Source organism: Epinephelus fuscoguttatus, linkage group LG18 (genome assembly GCF_011397635.1).
Source record: "Epinephelus fuscoguttatus linkage group LG18, E.fuscoguttatus.final_Chr_v1".
Lineage (NCBI taxonomy): Eukaryota > Metazoa > Chordata > Actinopteri > Perciformes > Serranidae > Epinephelus > Epinephelus fuscoguttatus.
In genome coordinates this window covers 36,176,057-36,198,143 of record NC_064769.1, presented here as the reverse complement: position 1 = coordinate 36,198,143, position 22,087 = coordinate 36,176,057, and the positions used below count along the sequence as shown (strand labels likewise).

The 22,087-nt window shown below is 42.8% G+C and overlaps 1 protein-coding gene and 1 non-coding gene across 3 annotated transcripts in view; both read left to right on the top strand.

The window, feature by feature from the left end:
- The window catches only part of shroom3 (shroom family member 3), a 91,909-nt gene that overhangs the window by 23,725 nt on the left and 46,097 nt on the right, over positions 1-22,087 (top strand). For both annotated transcript variants that reach the window (XM_049560042.1, XM_049560043.1), the window contains one exon: positions 12,756-12,962. In XM_049560042.1, the coding sequence (XP_049415999.1) occupies positions 12,756-12,962 (207 nt within the window). The remainder of the gene's footprint in view (positions 1-12,755; positions 12,963-22,087) is intronic.
- Positions 5,519-5,709, top strand: LOC125878718 (U2 spliceosomal RNA). Its single transcript, XR_007447783.1, has one exon. It is a non-coding gene; the product is annotated as a U2 spliceosomal RNA (small nuclear RNA).

Genomic DNA, 22,087 nt, shown 5'->3' with positions numbered 1-22,087 from the left:
CTCTCCGCTCACAGCTTCTTTAATGTTAAGTCACTATGGCTCTTCTTTGAGTGCTGCTAAAAATAGACTCGTTTTTTATAGTAAAAGAATATTTTTTAACATGTGCACAGAAGAATGAAAAATATGGAAAGCTGAGGGTAGGTGATGAATCCATAGTTTCTGCACAGATGCTCCAGGTTGATGGTCCCAACCCCATTGATAAAGCAAGAAATTCCACTAATTAACCCTGATAAGGCACACCTGTGAAGTGGAAACCATTTCAGGTGACTACCTCTTGAAGCTCATGGAGAGAATGCCAAGAGTGTGCAAAGCAGTAATCAGAGCAAAGGGTGGCTATTTTGAAGAAACTAGAATATAAAACATGTTTTCAGTTATTTCACCTTTTTTGTTAAGTACATAACTCCACATGTGTTCATTCATAGTTTTGATGCCTTCAGTGAGAATCTACAATGTAAATAGTCATGAAAATAAAGAAAACGCATTGAATGAGAAGGTGTGTCCAAACTTTTGGCCTGTACTGTATATATGTACTTTTTTTCCGGTTACACAGCCTTTTTAGGTTTTACCCGTAGGGTACCTGACCCAGTGCAAGACTCTGCCCTCAGGGTTATCTCTGGTCTCTTTGTTGTCTCTGATTAAAGCCCTCCTTGCCTGGTCTGTGAGTTTTGATGGGCGACCCTCTCATGACAGGTTTGCTGTGGTGCCGTATGTTTTCCATCTTGTGATAATGGATTTAATGGCACTCAGTGGGATGTTCAGAGTTTCAGATTTGTTTTTTAGAACCAAACCTTGATCTGAGAGCTCTTGGTTTTAATGGTGCCGCTTGCTTTGTGGTTCCTGTTGCTTAGTGGTGTTGCAGACTCTGGGTCCTTTCAGCTCAGGTGTTCATATACTGAGATCATGTGACACTTAGATTTAACGCAGGTGGACTTTATTAGGGTCCGGACACTATTGTAATCCTAGGTATTCTTCTTCTTCTTCTTCTGAGGAAATCCTACTTCCCATGGGTGAAAACTCACCAAACTTTGCACAAAGGTCCAGTCTCATGCCAGATATCCTCAGCTGTAAACTCAAGCCAGTAGTCCTGATGGTGGCGCTACAGCAAGCGTCTAAAGTTCAAAACTTTGAAAGTTCATAACAAATCAACCATACGTGCTACAACTTCACAACTTTCATAAAACTGTAGCCCCAATACTGAAGAAACTTTTGTACATTTAAACCTATTAAAAATTATGAAGTTCATCACTCTGTTTTTTTCAAAAACTGTAAAACTTCTTAAACCTATCTCCTCCCACAATTTTTGCTCAGTTGACACCAAACTTGCTACAGAGCATCTTCAGACTGTCCTACACAAACTATGTTTCTCAGATTTTTGATTTATCAAAAACTGAGCCTACAGTGCATCAAAATGTTTGACTGTAAACGGTACTGTAAACATATACATGCAAATTCTTGCTAAATAAATCTTCAATGTTCATGAAAAAAAGACAAAATTCCAGAGTCATGGTAGATGATGTGTGGCAAATTTCAGAATTTTATCTCAAAAACTGAATTTTTGACAGCATTTTGAATTTTGCTCTAATGTGAACAATTGGAGTCAATGTAAAAATGGCAATTTTAAACATCAGTTTTTCACTTATGGAGCAAATCAATCACTGTTACAAACAAATTACCAACATCTCCATGCTGTCTGGGTGCAATATGTGTATTTTCAGATTTTTGTCTTAATAACTGAATTTTTTACAGTGGTTTCAAATCTGCCTTTCCATGCATGGATGGCTGCTTTCCTACACAACAGTGAATGGCTTACTCAGTTTGTGAAGCCACTGTTGAGTTGCTACTTGCCAATTAGCTCAGAGCGGCAGATGACCGTCTTAGGTTCCAGAGGTTGCTCAGAATTGCCTAAAAATGCCCGGACCCGACTCATCGCTGCACAGCAGCTATAATTTAAATACAAATGTGACTTTTACGGGTAATTCGTGACACCAAGTCTTATTAGGGGCTTCGTAGCAAAGGGGACGAATACATATGTACGTATGTTTTAAAACTCCCTTTGTGCCTAAAATGTAAAAACTCAGTAGGAACTATACACATTCAAAAATTCAAGCATCATGGGGCAACATTCTACAGAATATGGGAAAAATCCTGTCTCTTTACTCCTGGGTCACCGTGTCAAGATGCTGTTGTTGGTTGCTCCAGCAGATTGTACGATATTCTTTCATATGCTGCGAGGAAGAATATCTTTGTGTCATAGATAAGTGACAAAACACCTTCAAGTTCAGTATTGACCTGATGGAAGTCCATCCAATATTTGAGATGTTGCAGTCTGAACCAAAGTGGTGGATCGACCAATCAACAGACTGATATTGGCAGTGAAGCATCTGCTCTGCATGAAGACAAACACCAGGTCTCTGCAGTGGTGGCTGATGGGTACTCGTGGAGCCAGTGGAGCTGTTTTCTTACTATAGAGCCTCTGTTATGAAACTGAAAGTAGACTGTCAGGCAGCATCTGGAGGTTTTACAGTGAGAGTTGTCTCATCCACGTTAATGACACCACCATGAAGTGCGTATTTTTCAGCCTGGTAGTGTTGTCCTGTCGGTGTCCTCGGTGTGACCACACTCTGCAGTCAGTCAGTCAGTCAGTCAGTCAGTCAGTCAGTATTTTGTCGAGCAGGTTTGGCGGCTGTCTCCCTCTGTTGCGCACTGGTCCTGGTATTTGCATTTGCTTTGTTTTGTTTTGTTTGTGTGACGCAGACAGAATGCAAAGCTGACCACCCTTATTCAGCCCTTTTGTCCTGGCAAAGATTTGTCTAAAGCCACAGAGATGAATCACTCCACTGGCATGTACACCATCATCCTCTCATGCTGTTTGAACATACTTTGATTACTGACTATTATTTGGTTCAACTTAGTTTTCCTACCTTTAGAAGTAAAAAAAAAAAAACCTGTAAAGGGACTGGAGGCAGATCAACTCTTTCCCCCTCATTGGGAAATTCTGGTTCTGTCTGCAGTCAGCGTTCTGCTTCATCCTTAAGGTGTTGGATGGGATTGAGGTCGCAGCTCTGTGAAGGCCAGTCAAGCTCTTCCACACCAAACTATTTCTTTATTGACCTGACTTTGTGTACGGGGACGTTGTCATCTTGAAGCAGGCTGCAGTGAGAGTCTCTCTCCATGGGATATTTAAAAATAGCAGCTTTGTGCATTTAGTCCTTCTCAGGCAAGCTCAGGGGTTTAGTGTTGCTGTAGCCCACAGGACACGACACTCCGCAACACTTTTTTTTTTGTCATTGTGAGGATTACGAAATTAACACATATAACTCTTGAAGATCCACTCATTACTAAAAGTGTGTGTCATATAAAAACTAAAGTGATGGTCAAAGTTGTCACAGTGAAATTTAAGGTGTGCTGATGGATTCACGTCATCAGCTCATGCATTGAGTAACATTACAAGTTAACGTTCCACCTTAAAAGTTGCCGGCAGTCGGCCCAGTGAATGAAGTTATTGTTTCACCGACTATAGCTGCTCATTTTAAGTGTCACAGTTTACTAATAAAACTCTCCACAGTATGAACAGTGGTTACATGAGCCTCAAAACCAGACACAACTCAGCCCTGAGCAGAGTGACCGTCCTCTACTGACCAATCAGACTGCAGTGTTCACAGCTCCACCTTTTAGTACCAGATCTGTGTGCTAGGTACCCCAACAGAGGGGGGACCAAACATGGGGACGCTAAGGAACGCTTCTGTTGGTACCATCCACAACTTTTCACTGTGGAAAAAATATCCTGAACCAGTGATACAGATATTTTGCTGTGTTGTTTGTGCCTTTGTTACACGTTGTGTTTTGTGTTAAGGTTTCTAGAGACATTACCATTATTAACTGGGACCATTCAGATGAGTGAATCAGACTGCAGGGAGGCGAGAGACTTAAAGAACAAGGTCGAGAGCAGGAGATGAGTCACGATGCCAAAATGCTGTGAGTAGTGTGCGTCTGAGTGTTAGGAGGTCACGCAGCATACCAGCCTAGTTATCAGCAGCGTGTCACAGTGTGTCTGTGTGATGAGGATTGTTGGCTACAATAACAGTGATCTCTGTGATAGCAGATATGTTTTTCCAGCTATTGTCATGGTGCTGTGACCTTTGACCTCCATAGCTTTGGTTGTGATGATGATGATCTAAGGACTGAAGCTGACTCTGCTGTTCCTATTAGTTGTGTTTGTATGTATACTATCCCACATCTGATGGAGAACCAGTAACTTTAATAGTTGCATTGATTAACTTTAGTGTACCTCATGTTATTGTTGGTTTTCATGTTTTACATTCAGGCCTCTTAAAATAATACTTCACCCCAAACATGACCATTTGTACATGAATTACTCACCCTGTGTTACATATTCCTTCACAGTGAACTAAGAATCCAAAAACAGTGAAAGTTCTTAATAGCTTTTTTTAATCAGTTTTTGGGCATGTTAAAATAGTACAGGCACAAAATAACTCTTATAAGCTATATGAACAAAAACAAACCAAGTTTAAGCCGTGTCTGGTCCTACCCTCTCTTATTTTTGTTATATTAATCATAGAAAATAAAAGTTCAATTTACAGCCATCGGTGTCCGTGATATTTATCTCAGTCGGCTTAAACAAATCAACCCTTTGGGACAGAACAAGAACAAAATAATCAGAACAGATAAACCAAACCCATCACCCATCAAACAGTCCACAAATAAGAAAAAAAACAGGAAAATTACTGATAACTGTAACCGTCCTGAAGAGTTTTTTTGGTTTGGATAAAGGCTCATCATTTCAGTTATTCCATAGACCAACACCCTTTGTTGTAATATAGTGAAGATTTGCATTTGTTCTTACTGGTGGTTTTTGGAATAAAATTAAGGCCATATGGGTCTGTATTTAACAACAGCAAAACTATGTCAAAACATCTGCACACAACTCATGCAGTATAATCCAAGTCTCATTTATCCAGCTGTACGCTCAGTACTTCCCAAACAGAGAGTCCTTTAAGACGGGAAACTGAACAGAAAGTGAAACTTGTCTCTGCTCTCTTCAAAGCCAGACTCCATTGACAAAAACAGTAATTTTACCTCCCTGAACACAGGAGCTGTTGATCTACTGCTGCCTCGATGAGTTAGTTTGTTCGTGTTACTTTGTGACTTTGGTGTTTTAAAGGGTTAGTTTGTATTCACCAAAGTCACACAATAACACAAAGACAAACTGATTAAGGCAGCAGTAGACCAGCAGCTCCTGTGTTCAGTGAGGTAAAACCACTGTTTTCATCAAGTCTGGCTTTGAAGAGAACAAGGATAAGTTTCACTTTGAGTTCAGCTCCTCTTCAGAAAGAGCTGTCTGTTTAGGAAGTGCTGAAATTTCCAAGTGGAAACTCAGAAAATTTGACTTCCCAGTACAAATGAAACGCACCATATGCTCTCTTTGAAGCCAGACTCCACTGACAAAACCAGTGATTTTACTGTGCAGACACCAGAGCTGCTGGTGTACCACTGCTACATCGCTTCTCGGCCTTTTGGCTAAGCTCAAGTGTAGTATCTGTTCTTATCAGTTTAATATCTGATACGTCCCTTACCTGGGGACCATATATTAAATTGGTTTTTGGAACAGGGAGATGGAAAAGGGGCTTGCCCTGTCCACTCCACGCATCGACCTGGTATTGCAGCACCTCCAGGGACGGTGCACCCCCCTCCCTTGTGGCAGTGGCTCAGTCCATAGGGACTTGGGTTGGGAACCGGAGGGTTGCCTGTTCGAGTCCCCGTCCGGATCAAAATATGGAGCGTGGACTGGTGGTTGGAGAGGTGCCAGTTCACCTCCTGGGCACTGCCGAGGTGCCCTTGAGCAAGGCACCGAACCCCCCAACCGCCCGGGGAGCCTCACCAAGGGCAGCCCCCTCACTCTGACATCTCTCCACTTTGTGCATGTATAGGTCCTGTTTGTGCGTGTGTGTGTAATTGACAGCAAGAGTGAAAACACTGAATTTCCCCTCAGGGAGATTAATAAAGTGAAACTAAACTAAACTAACATCAGTTAATCAGTTGGTGTTATTGTGTGACTTTAGTGAATCCAAACTAACGCTTTTAGGTCCTGTTTATACGACAACGACTTCAACTGAAAACGGTAAACTTTAGTTGCGTTTTGGCTGATCGTTTACACGACAGCGGCATTTTGGGCGCCTGAAACTCACCGTTTTGAAAACGGGTTCCAGAGTGCAACTTTTTGGAAACGGCAGCGTCTTCGTTGTCACGTAAACTTGCAATATGCAGTCCCTCTGAAAACGGAAACTTTTCACACATGCGCATTATGCTTCCAGTCACTAGGCATGTGCGGGAAAGTCGACCATCACAACAACAATGGCGGACTCCCGAGCTCTGCTATTGAATTTATCAACGCTTCCCCATCATGGTGTAGATTTACTGTAGCAACTCCACCTCGTCGTCCGTCCAGACAAACGTTTGTGCTGTTGCCATTTTGTTTGTTTATACATCGTGGCTCTGTGTAAGGAAGCATAAGCGTCACACTGCCAACTACTGGTCTGGCATGTATACTGCAGTGTTTTTGGTCATTTTTGTGGATCCGTGTGCACGACGATTGTTATCAAAACGCTGTCGTCTCAACGCGGAACTTTTTTCAAAACGAAAACGAGAAACAATTTTCAGTGGATCGTTTTCGTGTAAACATGGCCTTAAACACCAAAGTCACGCAATAACACAAACTAACTAACCTATCAAGGCAGTGGTCGACCAGCAGCTCCCGTGTTCAGTGAGGTAAAATCACTGTTTTCGTTAATGTAGTCTGGCAGTAAAGAAAGCACTTTTAGATCAGTTCCCCATCAGAAAGAGCTGTTTGTTTGGGAAGTACTGAGCACACGACTGGATAAACGAGACGTGGTTTATACTGCATGAGTTGTGTGAGAGTTTGTAAACAGATGTTTTGATAGAGTTTTGCTCTTGTTAAACGTGGACCCCTATGACTTTAATTCATCAACAATTTTCCCCATTTTGGATTTTTCGTTCACCATGGAGGCATGCACTTAAAACAAAACCTAACATAAGGTAAATAAGTGTGAAGTGTTTCTTTAATGAACAAATTAAAACATAAACAAAGACAGTTGGACTGAAATTTGAAATGTAGTTAGAGACAAATGGAGGTACAGACGGATGTGAACACTGTCATGTAGCGAGTGAATCACAGTTGTGTGGCTGTTCCCCTCCATCTCTCTGCCTCTCATTCACTCTCCCTGTCTTTGTCTTTTTCCATTCATCTCCACTGACTCTCTGCCTTTGTGCTCTTTTGTTGTTGGCTGACGTAATCGAGCTTAATGAATGTTTGAGTTTCTCTGCTGAAAAAAGAAGAGGAAGAAGTCATTACAAGGACGAACCGCCACAAAACCGTTCCCCGGGCAACTGCTCTGTGTGCGTGTCTGTGTGTGTAGAGCCAGCCTGTATTGTGGGGACACAGATGTGTTCACACACTGACTTTGTGGGGACTCGTCCGTCAAATATTTGCCACTGACAGGCTCAGATTGTTATTCTAGGTGTCTGATAACATTATGGAAAGGATCCCTACAGAGATAGAGCTTTGTGTTAAAGAGTAAGATCCTTTTTGTTTAACCAGAAACAGCTCAGATATCGCCATTACCAATTCCACCAGACTCCATTTAAATAAACAGTAATTTAAGCGTGTATAGAGGCAGCATGTTGTCACATCTAACTGGGTGAATTAAGGGTTAATTTCAACCAAACCAGGAGTCTGGTGGGTTTGGCGCTGGTGATTTCGGGGCTGTTCCTGATTAAATAAAAAGGAACATATGTGTATCTCTGTAGGGATCCAGACACTTAACCCTTGTTACACAGAGATGACACTTTGAGGTCGCTATGAAGTCCCTTCTTTATGCCATGTTTGCATTTTTACACAGAGCCAAACGACGGCAGCATCATGCCACTCCAGTGTTTAATTATACACTGCATGTTTGGTGCAATCAAAGTAGGCGTTACGGGCGTGACATGTAATCATCATCATTGACTTCCAGTGTGACATGTAACTGTGGTTCCCAGCTGGTGGGTCGCTGGTCCAAGTGACTTGCAAATGTGTCTTGTTTGTAAAAAACTTTATTTTTAAGCATGGTGAAGCTCTGGCACAGAGCTACATTTTTTAGGTGCTGTTTCCTGCTGTAGAGTAAGCGACTAACAGACAGCGGCTTGACAGAGACAGTAAACTAGGTCGACAACATGGCCAAACACAAGTATGACACTGGATGTATTAAACTGTGTGGACCTTGAACTAAACACTGAGGAGAAAACTGGACCAGTTGGCAGCCACAACACGTGTCAGCAAGGATTTCTGTATATGAACTGAAAAAGTAACAACTGTCAATATTAATTGTGAAGCGTCACTACTTCATCAGTGTTGTGTATCTTTTTTCAGTTCTCTTACGTGTCGAGTGACCTGATAACTGCGCTGGCCTCTTCTGGTGATTTAAACTCCTTCTCTACACCGTTGTGTGTAACCCGGAGGCACGCCGGGTAGAGCAGTCCAAAGCATATCCCCGGTATCTCACAGAGCTGGTGTCAGAAACTCATGTCTCCAATCTTGATCCATTGCTGGGCCCTGGCTCTGCGCAATATGTCCACACAGTCCGTATGATAGCGTAGACGAGCGATTATGGAGTGAGGGTGCTCTCCGGGTTTCGGCTTCAGCTGGAGAGTACGATGAGCGCAGTCCGCGAGAGGCTCCTTCTCGAGCTTAAAAGCGTCCTTGAGCTGAGAGGAAATAGCTGTAGCAGTAGAAGAGGTGGAAAAATCCTCGGGAATTCCCACTAACCGTATGTTATTGCGCCGAGATCCCGCCTCCAAATCCTTGCATTTATTGTCCAATCTTATCAGATCTGCTGACAGATGCTCCACTTCAGCCTGTAATGTAGTAATGTCGTCGGTGCAGGTGGAAAGTGATGTTTCCATTTCACTTACGATGTCCTTCAGAGCGCGCACATCAGACTGGATGTTTGTAATACTGCCAGATAACTGCAACTTTTGGAGGCATTTTGATCGGCAGAAAGTCGGTGTCAAGGTCAGGTTATGGTGGTGGGGAAAACACACACCGAGAAAAGATACAAAAAGTGTGCCTAAAATAGAATTTTTCAAGGTTGTTGCAGGAGCTCAGGAGCGTCCTACTCCATCAGTCACTACACTGGAAGTCCCGTCAGCAACGATTTCTAAACAACAACAATAGCATTAACATGTCAATAACAATCATTTACCGTCCCTGTTACATGGTGGATGATCTCAGCCTCTGCTCAGAGGGCAAGGAGCTCCCAAATCTCATTGTTTTCCTAAATTTCAGACATTTACAGCTGCTGTTCTTAGCTGCTAACTGCTAACAGTTACTTTTTAAATCTCCAGTGGTTGGTCACATGCATAACATGTTGTCAAAATGTCATGCCTGTAATGCCAACAAGCCTGTCCTGTTCATACAAACACTGTTTCGGTGCTGTTACTACTTCCTGTGGTGGATTATAGGCGAGACCACCCTGTCGTTCCATTCCGCAATCGTACCTTATACAGCACAGCGAGGCGGCATGACGGCGTGATATTCCCGCCTTGAAAGGGCAGTGACGGTGCAAACATGCGGTGATATGGCAGCCTGTTTTGGCACTATTAACGATTTTTGTAATCGTTATATGATTGGAGTCAATCTGTCATTTACCTGCACTATTCCATCAAATGGAAATGTTCTTGACACATTTCTCCAGAGTTTATTTGGAGACTGCTGTACTTCCTGTAGTGTTTAAAATAACTGTGAGCAAAATCTGGGTAAAGAGCCTGAAGTTCAACTGCAGGTCAGGAGGCATTCATTCAGACTTTTCCGCCTCGCCGTTGACCTCAGAATGTCGGCGTAATGACCTGAAAACGACTGAGCAGGTAGAAGATACAGAGAGAGCAGTGTGTGTGTGTGTGTGTGTGTGTGTGTGTGTCATGAGATGTAAAGTGGAATGCGTCCCTCCTGTTCAGGTGAATTTAGGGTGTTGTGGCTGCCACACATTCCTCTGACCAGCTCAACAGGTTTCACTTTAATGGGCCTTTATCTGCGCACCTGTGTGTGTGTGTGTGTGTGTGTGTGTGTGTGTGTGTGTGTGTGTGTGTGTGTTTGTGTGCTCTGAATACTCATCAGTGGAATGTCCTCAGTTAATAATATAAGGCTGGGTGTGTTTCTCTCTTGGTGTGTGTGTGTGTGTCAGGTGTGTATTGTCTCCTGTGTCCACCTCTCTGTTTAAATGTCTCTGCTGGAAACACTCTGACTTTGATTAAAGACAGATACCTCTGCAGTAAGAGGAGCCTGAACTATCTGTTAGGCGTCGCTTCACTCATCACTTACACTTAGTTGCCAGTTTATTAGGTACACCTCATAAAAACTAATGCTGTCCAGTACAGCAGTGCTGCAGTAAATCCCCCCATCATTCATGTCACAAAGTAATGCAGGAGTCATTTGTCAGAGTTGTATTATACTACAGGCGCTACAGGGCCGCTACCAAGTCCCTTCTTTACGCCACCTTTGCCTTTTTCCACAGAACTAAACAACAGCTTGTGATTTTAATCAGCATGACGGCATCCTGAAAGCAAAAGGGATGTGACAAATACATGTCAACACTGCTTTATAAACAATGACTGGCATAATATGACAGTACCAATCATTTACTGTCTGTTATATGGTGGCTGATATGCTATCTGCTCCTGAACCTCATTGTTTTCTCCATTTGCAGACATATTTGGCTGTTCTTGTTATTTGAGTTAGCTGCTAACTGCTGCCAGCTGCTTTTTAAATCTCTGGGCAGTGGGTGGCACACATAAGACGTCGTCAAAACTTTACCTTTTATACAGAGCAGCGAGGTGGAATAACAGTGCGAAATTCCTGCCTTTAACAGGGAGTGTTAAAAGGGCTTTAGAAAGCTGTGTCGCTGCAGTCAGTAACAAATCGCTGAACCACAACTGCTGAATTTATATCATATCATACATAGAATGGAGTGCCGATACTCTAAGTGTATTACGTTGGTCTGTTCTGTACACACAATATTTGTTGCCCATCTGGGAGAGGGATCCCTCCTTAGTTGCTCTTCCTGAGATTTCTTCCATTTTTTCCTAGTTAAAGGGCCTATTCTGGGGATGTTCCTCGTCTCCTATAAGTGTACAAGGACAGAGGGGGAGAGTTATATTTTGTAATGTCCTCTGAGAAAAATTGTGATTTATGTTATTGGGCTATAGAAATAAAATAAAATAAAATTGAATTGAATATCCGAAATGTGTTCACAATTTTAAACTGAATTGATCAAAATTCCTGAATTTATCCAACAAGTTAAAAAAATTTGTAACTTTACCCTGACCGTAGCCACTAGCTCTCTGATTGGATGTGTCCGTCTTGTGGCTGATTGCTAAACCACATTGTCTTGTTTTTTGCAATTTTTATTTCCACACCGACTAAGGCCTTGTTTACATGGATACCGATACAAATCCTTTACAAAAAGAAATCCGGGTTTAAAAGATCAGTTGTGAAAACGATATCTCTGTTTGCACAAAAATGCAAAAACGGCAGCTTTTTGCTGCAGTTAGCATGCCAGGCCAATAGGTAGCAATACACCATATGTCAAACACCATAGAAGAACATTCTGCGCATGCACAGTGATTTGTTTTCCTCTTGGCGCTAGTGATAAAAACTTTTTAAAAACTTTCACTTTGGAAGCCGTTTTTGAAAATCTCAGTTTTCGTCAAGACAAACGCCGGTTACGTGTAAATGACAGGTGCAAACGCAAAGATAAATACCCGTTTTCAGAAATATACGTAACCGTATAAACAGGCCCTTAGTTGACAAGATACAACATTTAAAATAGTTTTGGTATGGTTGTTGGACGGTGGAGGTTTTCAGTCAGCAGCAAACAGCAGACAGACACAGTTAGAGACAAGCTGGTGAACATGGTGGAGCATTTAGCATCTAAAGAGATGGATATGTTCCTCAGGAGGTGGTGGAGACCAAAAACAGAGCTAAAAGACAGTGAATATTGGACTGATGTTCATCAGGTGGACACAAACACAAGGGCTCCTAATGAATGTTAATGTTGCTCCATAACTGCTGGATGTGTGTGTAGACAGGTGATTCACTGAGTCAGATACTTTAAGAGATAGTAAGTGACTTCTCTTTTTGTTGGAATAACAAAAAAGACTCGAAGGAGTGTCTCTGCTTCCAGGATCCCGTGACCTCTAAACGTTCACCTCTTCGCTGTCATTGACACCCTCTGTTTGACCTTTGACCTGCAGCATATTTAGCTTATTAATCACACTATGTAGGCCACTGCGGTGAACATTGTTTGTTAAATGATTAAACTGTGAATGTGATGGCATTGAAGCAGAAAAAGTTATGCAGATAGTCCTGTTTGAACCTGTCGGACCTGAAGCCAGCAGGCCTGGTTTATTTTGTCAGCCATGTGGTGATTCTGAAGGTGTGATGATTGTACAGCAGATTAGCTATTATCTGTCCTGGGATGGACAATCACAGAAAGCAAAAAGGAAGACAGAAAGGAACAATATCCTGAAAGCATCAAGACTCTTGATGACCCTGTTGTTGATCTTTATAAGGGGTTGGCCTTTGTTTATTATATTATATATTATGTATTATTATCAGTGTATAAAAACAAAACATAGTGCAGATGGAGGATGCATCTCTCATCATTGTCTGCCTGTCTCCTCAGGGAGTTTGATCCAGGATACATCGAGGAGTTTGGCTCTTCACGTCCCTCCATCCCTGCTCTTCCTCCTCCTCCTCCTCCTCCTCTTACATCTGTATCACCACCTCCACCACCACCACCACCACAACAACAACAACAACAAACACCACTGTCATCCCACCGAAGCAGAACATGTTCAGCGGGAGGAGTCCAGCTACGCATCAAGAACAGGTAGGAGAGAGCGGAGACCCTCTTTCAGTTAATCCCTCCTTCAAACAGCACAGCAGGCCTGTCAAGCTTTCATTTCTCCACATGTAAAAGTCCTGGACTACAGTTGGAGCAATACTTTATATATACAGGGTTCCAACAGTCATTGAAAAGCCTGGAAAAGTCATGGAGTTTTGTAATCTAATTTTCCAGGCCTGGAAAAGTCATGGAATTAGTAAAAATCACTGAAAGTTTTAGAAAACTTGTGGAATCTTTTTGTTTACAATAAAATGAATTGTTGCAGTCATCTTCCAGGAATAACCCTCCATGTAATGTAACATAACAGCACATTTATTTTTTGTGAGTTAGTTGTTGGTGTAACGTAGCTCTAATATTAGCGCTGCAGGATATATTGTTTCAGCATTGACATTATGATGCGCAGTAGTTGCATCGATGGACGTGCGATGTCAAATAAGGCAAATTAACTCAAACAACGTATTTGATGCTTGATACAAAACTGCACGTTTTTCATTTTCTATTACTTATAGTGGCCAAAAATTCTGATATTAGACGTTTTGCGTACACGTGATACAATGCTGGCCCTTGGCATAGGCAGTATAGGCGAACGCTAAGGGCGCCATCACCAAATTGGGGAAGAAAAGAAATCAAAATGTTTATCTTTTACCATATTTTACTAATAATATTACCACTATTATTTTAAAATATTACACAAGGCTACCACAACATAACGACTATACTGTGACGTTTTTTTTCTGGGTTCATGCCGCCCCCTGACCCCCCTCTCCAACTCGTTACACTTTACCTGCTCTCTGGGGGAGATAGCGAGTTATCCAATGTCACGTGAACCCGAAACACGCTGAATTGTTATCATGTCATAACGACAAAAGCTCTCTGGTGCCCACTTAATTACCACTACACTACTGAGGGGAGTGGATGTGGAGAGAAAGAAAAAAAAAAGACGTTATCATCACCTCTGAGCAGCCAGTGGCCGCAACGAACAGCTCACAGAAGTTGTAGACTCACAAGTCAGTCTTTAGATGCTTTGCTTAACTAAAGACTGATGTCTTTCTCCCTGATTTTGTGTTTAGATGGGCGGATACAATTTCAGAGTTTAAAAAAACTCCCTACGTTGCAGAACCAATAGTAAATCTGCAGGGCGGTCCTTTGGTGGCTCGCTGAACTCTTGTGCTTGTAAACATAGTCCCACTAGAAACATGTGTAGCGGTACAAAATGGCTCAGCCGCACTCGCAGAAAACGCCGTCAAAGTTAGTGGATGTTTGTCGCGTTTGCGGCGACACATTCTCGCCAACTAAAAGAAACTAACATAATCTTTTACAAGGCCATGACTCATCCGTCCGGCCGGACTATAGAGGGAATCGCCTTGTTGTTTACAAATACTTCCGGGTAGAAAACCAGCAGAGCTTTTAGCTATATATATATAGCCTATATATCACATTTTTCACATCACTGTATCACCGTTGAGACTAATCTGATGTTTGTAAAGTCTATAAACACAATGATTGAACAAACATTACTATTTCTGTGTGCACGTTTAGCTGGGCTAACCGTTAGCTGTTAGCCCTGTTAGCCGTTAGCGGTGTCTGTAATAGGTAATAATTCATTAAATGGCCCGTGAAAAAAATATCTTTTCCAGCGGATATCTTAGTTACAACATGATTGAGCTAGCAAAGCAGTTTTGTGTTGCTATGTGTGGTATTTATTCAGTTTTGGGAAATCACGATGTCTAGAAAGCATCAGTGGCTGCAGCTGACAGGGACAGCTAACACTAGCAGCAAAGCTAACATCAGGACGTCATCTGTTAAAAGCCTCCCGTTGTCGGATACGACATGAAACTACTCCAGTTAGCTCAATCATGTTGTAACTCAGACATCCACCGGAAAAAATATTTTCTTCACGGATGAGCACACGTTTGATAAAACAGAGTTTAATCTCTCAGCATCCATTTTCAAGCTCTCTGTGTGTTTGTTTCCTTGCGGACGAGAAAAGGGGGAGCGCACATTTCCGAGAAGGCGTGTCCTTTTCAAAAATGCAAGAGGCGTTGCTTTGTTGCCGGCCGTTTTCGCCGGTGTGTTAAACACACTTTAGAAAGGAGTGTCCCCAGACTATCAGAAGGCGGAGATCTCTGATTGTCTGGTGGCGAGACTACAGAAGTTGCATTAATTTACATTGTGAAGCGTTCAAGTTCTATTCAGTAAAAATTTCTATTTGTAAAGTTAATTATAACGTTCTCACGCCTAGGGTATCAAATGTGCAAGGACTGCCACTGATGTGACGTAGTGTGGCGGCGTTTGTGGCGAGACTCTCCTGCATGTGTGTGCGTAGAGAAGTCAAAGAAAAGTTGATGGTGGTTTCTGTTTTACTGACTGTAAAAATACAAGCGCAGAAGTGTGAAGTGCGCAGAAATGAATTTAACAGTGTGTTTGTCTGCTCTAATGTGCGCTGCAGTCTTCAGCATGGTCAGTAGCTTACTACCGAGTAACCCAAGGCCAATTCTACATTGTCTTGTGGGGTTTCCTTGAGAAAAATCCTGTTCACGACCAGCACATCCACTCTGTAGAATTCTCGTATATGTGGGAGCCGCTCCTTGGTGCTACTGTTGAAGAGTTCAGTCAGACATCTAGCATTTGAAATGTTTATCACAACAGCAGAACAAAGAGTTTTGCGTCTTGACTGCGGCTTCATCGCTCCCCACAGTTACACATGAGATACTGCAGAGTGATGATTTGATCCCTCTGCTGGAGCCTGCAGGTGGATGCTGGGCTGGCTGACAGAGCAGGCAGTAACACTGATGCAGGGCAACAGCGGCACTGACGAGGCAGAGAGGAGAGCTGTGAAATTTCTACAGCCCAAACATTCTGCCAGATTGGGAGGGTGTGTTTTGTAGATGATTGATGGAGAGTGAGGTATGATGCATGAATCAATGCAGCTCGAGCTGACTGCCTGAACCAGCTCACAGGCGTCGCTCCATTTTAGGCTAATAATAGCAGCTCAGTCCTGCTCTGTTGGACATGGGAAAGTTTACACTCCGTCAGTCACAGCTAACGTTGCACAACATGGTGTTACATTTGGCTACTGATTAGATTATAAATTAAAAATTGATAGTGCTTTTGAGAATCGATGCAGCATCACAAAGAAAACATCACAACACTCAGGTGTACTGAAATTTTCTTGCACACCTGCTCATGGAGCCAATCTGAGCTGTTTATGAGCTACAGCTGATAAAATCTGCTAGCGACAGGTGTCATTTCAGCCGTCAAAGCTTACGGTTTGTGCAAGGCCTGAAGTCTCAAAGTGAGATTAGGTTGGTTTGGACACTGCCCAGCTTTCATGAACTGACATCTCTGTAAGGGACTGAAGTTTCATGCAGTGTTACGGATGTGTCAGTCCTGAATGTTTAAAAAAGAGTGGTGTGAAGACAGAAGGACGGACAGAACACACAAGATGTGACTGAGTTGTAGCTGCTGCCGTAGTGTCGCTGACTTGTACTTCCTGTCTGCTGGATGTCAACAGTTCCTTCCAGTGTCCATAAATGTTTCAAACTGTGTTGGACGGTCGAACAGGAAGTGATGTCAAATAAGTGACAGGTTTACTGCCGTCAGTTGAAGAGGTCAACACCCCTGGTGTTAGCATGTCCTGTCTGTGCTTCCTTTGCGTGTGTGTGGGTGTTATTTGTGTCCTGTTGTGTGTTTTGCGACTCAGGGTTCAAACTCACATCGACAGGGAAACAAACAGCGTAAACAGAGTTGGCTCACGTTGCCATGGTAACCACCTCCTGTGTCTTCGGTAGCTGTGTCGCTGCAGCTCAGCCCAGCTGCTTAGACTTAGAAAGAAAAAGTCTTTGACATCACTCCGATGTTCAGTCCGTGCATTTTATTGAACTAGTGTTTGCTAGCTGCTGAGCTGCTCACCTGGCGGCTGTAACTCCGCCGCTACATACTGTATGTCCTTCAATGCTTCATCCGTCATCACATCACACAGGCAAGACTTCACAAGATTTTCCCCCCAAAACAAGCATGTGTGTTGTGAGACTCTCCTCACCTCTGTCTGCAGGACACCAGAGAGAAAAGTCTCTGTGTGTTCAGCTCTCAGTACGTCTGTAGCGTCTATCAATCAATCAAACTTTATTTGTATAGCACTTTTCATGCATTAAAAATGCAGCACAATGTGCTTCACAGAACAAAAACACACACACACACACACACACACACACACACACACACACACACACACACACACACACAGTCAATATAGTCAATAACATGGCTGGGCACTGAGGAACCAGGTGAGGAAAGAACCACCTATGGGGAGCTCATCCACACTGAGAGGTGTCGCAGCCTACGGCCACAGGGAACACCGCCACAGAGACCACCCCGACCCAGATAGACTAGGGTGGACTCCACACATGGTGCAGAGCCTCCCAGTCCTCTGGACCTGAGGGATCTCCAGGACGATGTCTCCGCGGGCAGACCTGTCAGTGTGGAGGCCCCCCATGAGGAAACACTGGAGCTAAAAGCTGAAAAACTAAAAGGCAATATGATAAGATAAAACAAGTATGAGATAAAATAATAATAAATAAATAAATGAAGATTTAGAAACTTAATAATAATGAAATGCATGAAGATTAAAAATAAATCATTTAAAAGCATTAGAAATTAAAATAACATATAAGAATTAAAAGAGTAAAAGAAATCAGTTAAAAGCTAAATTAAAAAGGTGAGTCTTGAGCCTCCTTTTAAAAACATCAACAGTCTCTGCAGTCCTGATGCTCTCTGGCAGACTGTCCATAAGTGAGGGCCATAATGGCTGAATGCAGCCTCCCCGTGGGTTTTTGTTCTCACTTTTGGGACGATTAAAAGGCCGCTGCCAGAGGACCTCAGGATCCGCGAGGGTTGATATAATTAAAGCAGGTCAGATAAATAAGATGGCCCAAGACCGTTAAGACATTTAAAAACTAATAAAAGAACCTTAAAATCAATCCTGAAAACTGGTGTAATGTGCGCCCGCCCTCTGGTCCTCGTCAGCACACTCTAACTAAATCTCTGTGGTTTGGAGTTTAGTTTCTCTCCTGCATCCTGTTTGTACCTTACATATCAGCTTTATTTTACTGCTTCATGTTCGCTATCAGCCGGATCAGAAGTTGTGTGAAGTTGCTGCTGGAAAACTCAACATTTCCTTTTTTTGCTGCTTCACAATAAAAGTTTGTACATGACAAAATACCAGGAGACTTTTATTGTGAAGGATATACAGGAAATGAAATGTGTTTATCACAGAGTTAGCTGAGCTTGGTCAGCGATTTTCTTCAATTAAGCAAGGAGGAAGGAAGAAGTAGAAACGGCCACGGTGAGATGTTGATGAAGAGCTGCAGGCAACAGGCTCTTACTGCACCTCTGCAAACAGCTCACCTCCCACAGGTGAACTTCTTCTACCTGCCCTGCTGTGGAAAAACACATGCGGCACAAATAACAGGGGACTTTAGCCCACTGCTTTTAAACGTCATCACTCAAGACGAGCCGTCATCAGTTTAAGACACACCATCAAGAAGGTAGCCCTGTTGGGATGGAAATGCCGACCCCTGCAGCGCCCAAACCAAACCAAACCAAGCCGAGCCAGCCCATGACTGTTGAAAAGGGGTATAAATGTAGTTTTCAGGAGGCAGGTTTGCATTTCTATCTGCCCCAGATGCCCCCTCTCACAGTGACCTGTGCTCTTACAGAAGTTACCAGACTCTGTTGTGGCAAACTAAGTGTGAATAACGTGTTGCTTTGTTTGTTCGTCTGATCTATAGGAGCTTATCTCGCTTTATCTTACAGTGGTGTGTGTATCAAGTCAGTCACAGACAAACAGTCTATAAATACTGACACTCTGCTGCAGCCAGCTTCGTCCTAATATGGAGGTCGGGTCTTAGAAGTGTTCTAGTGTGTGTGTAGTGTACATCACAGCCTCAGGAGGGTGCTGATGTCACTACACACATTTACTCTTGTTGATTTTTCTTGTGTCCTGTCGCCTAGTTGCTCTCTGTCATCATTAAAGTCAGAATTAAAGTTGAAGCCTGTCAGTAAAAAGTTTGGCTCTGTCGTTACGATAGTCCCAAAACCTTGAAACATTTTTTAAGTAGTGCAGGTGGAAACAATGGTCTTTGTGCGCTCACGGCTCCAATACTTTTATTTTGGAGGGATGACTGCACAGTTGCATAAAACTCTAGTCTGTGCGTCCTGCCGAAGTGCCGCTGAGCAGCAACATGCTGTAACAACAGGGTCATTAAAATGTACTCTGCTGTTGGTCTCACAGAGCCAGAGATAAACAGGCAGAATGACTCTATTCTCCCACAATCCCCTGGGCTCTGGGCGGTTATCAGATACCACTGAGGGGAGAGGAGGGGTAGAGGGAGGGCAATGCTTGTCTCTGATTGGTCCAAAGACAGGAAGTGGGCCATCAGAGCCCCATGAGGCTGGGTGTTAGTATGGAGAGGACAGACAGACTGATGTATAAACACACAGTCTCTTCTTCCCTTTGCTTTCATTTTCCTCTCTTTCATCCTTTTTTTCATTTCCTCTCGTCACTTTTCCTTCTGGCCACTTTGCCTCCTTTCCTCTCCTCCTTGTTCCGTCTCCTCACTTCTCCTTCTTTCCTTTCCTCTTGGTCTTGTTTTCCTTCTCGTCTCCTCCTCACTTTTCTTTCCTCCTCACATGTTTCTTTGGTTGAATCACCACATTTTTCTAAAACGACATCACCATGTAATTGCACAAAACACACACACACAATACAAGCAAACTCCCTTACACACACACACACACACACACACACACACACACACACAGAGTTTAAACACAAACAGTGTTGCGCAGCGTTATTGCGTATATTAACAGACCTGTCAATCAATTCAGGAGTCATAGCAACGTCCAGTCTGGTGGTTTGTGTTTTTGTGATGGGGCACTTCACTGTGGTTTACAGTTAAAGGAGAGGTTTGGTATTCACATTTTTTAACCTGGACCCTGTTATTCCATGTTTTTGAGTCTAAGTGACTAATGGGAACAACAGTTTTGGAAAATTGGTCTAATATTTACAGAGTACTGCAGATGGCAGTTGCGACACAGGCTGCAATGTAACTACTCGGGACTTGCTGCTGCTCTCTCTTCCTCAGGCTTTCCTTGTCTGCACGTGGAAGGGCAGAAAGGTGTGCTCTCTCTGCCTTAAGGCTTTCCATGTAGGCACATGGAAGGGCAGAAAGTTGTGCTCTCTCTGCCTTAAGGCTTTCCATGTAGGCACATGGAAGGGCAGAAAGGTGTGCTCTCTCTGCCTTAAGGCTTTCTGCGTAGGTGCGTGGAAGAGGCTTTTTGCGTACGCATGAGGAAAGGCAGAGAGGCCCCAGACCAAAACTGCCAAATATAATACTGCAAATGGAAATAAAGTTTTCCTGGACTAAAGGGCTCCTGACTGAAATATATATTGTTATCAGTCAGAATGACCCTTAAAGGAATGAAAATGGAAGGGTTATTGTTGGTTAAACAAACGTTTAGGGCTGTACCCAAATATTCGGATATTCGAATATTCGTTTCTATGGGTAGGTATTTGTTATGAAAATTTGGTATTGGATATTCGTTTTTTTATTTACCTTTTTTTATTTATTTTGTTTTTACATATTTTCTTGGTGCTAAATGTAGTCTTTTTGTTGTTGGTAAATGTAGGTTACCAATAAAAATCAAAACTTTAAAATTGCATTGTTAAAAATGTGAAAATATAGTATGGCCTACCAACTGAGCTTGTGTTACCACTTTATCACTATTCCCTCTAACTTGTAGCTGTTTTTTCATTATCTTTTGAATTTAATATGAATTATGGAACTGTTTTTGTCAACGTTTGTTTCCCCCGTTTTGTACAATAACTTATTGTTTAAAGTTTCAACAAGTTTCTTTTGGAGTGCGTGACACAAGTGTGTTTTGAAAACGACCGCGGACTGTCAGCTGCTCAACACATCAGTACCTTCGGATGCCATGACAGTAAGAGCCAATAATGTCAAAATATCATTTACAGACCGATTTAACAGATGATCACTGCTGCCCGACCTACAGGTCCATTTGCGGGTCCCGCAGGTTACAGGTCGACCCACGCATCACTACTCAGCTCAGTCTATAAGGCTGTACTCAACAGTAAGGCTATAGACATTATATTCTATTCAGGCCGGCAGAACCAGCAGTGCATCGGCTCTACAGTGCACGGCACTGCTGATTAACCATTTTATTGCAGCACAGAGTGTCTGCCAGCAACCAATTACTTGCAGAGGCTTCCTACAACTTGTTTCAGTGGTTCCGATTTAATCAGAAGACAAATTAAACAGGATGACTAGCCAATGTGAAAATCAAAAGAAAGCATAGAGTAATGTACTGAAGGAGACTGTTGTGCCATCACATGTTTTTGTGGTTTGAGAGCAAAGATCCGGTCGCTGCTGTGCAAAACTCCGCAATACAATTAGTTCCAAAAAAGGCTACACATGAACGCAGAGGACATGTTGGGTATTCATTTACGAAGATTTTGTGGAGATGGAACACTTTATAAACTGCTACCAGTATGAATCCAGTCCTGCCTGCCCCACACTTCCCCCTTCCCAGTGGCCTCGTCTTGCCTCTGAATCTCCTCTATAACAAGTTTCCTCCTGCCACCTGCTGTTGCTGCACTCTGTGTAGGCTGTGCTATGCTTAGTCCAAACCCCACACGCCCATGCTGTTATCGCTGAACCGCCTCCCTCGGGTTCCACTTCCTCCCTGCTGAGACTGTTGGCCCTGTACTCCAAACTGCTGCATCCCCAGACCCTGACAGCTTCATCTCCAGCCTTGCTTTTGCACATCTTATCTCCTCTGTTAAACTGGTTATAAGGAGCTCCAAAATCTCCATACAGGATGGGGCTCCAAGCCACTTCAAGAGCTCATCACTCTCTTTGGCTTCTTGACAGTCAGTGTTTAAACTGAACTGTGTTTGAATCGTCCGTATAGCACCAATACTATATACCCATTGCCCTCATATGAAGTACTTTTAAAGGCACATTTTTACACTTGGTTTTACTGTTTGAAACTGGCTAATTTTATGTGGGTGAGTTACAGTTTCATACACG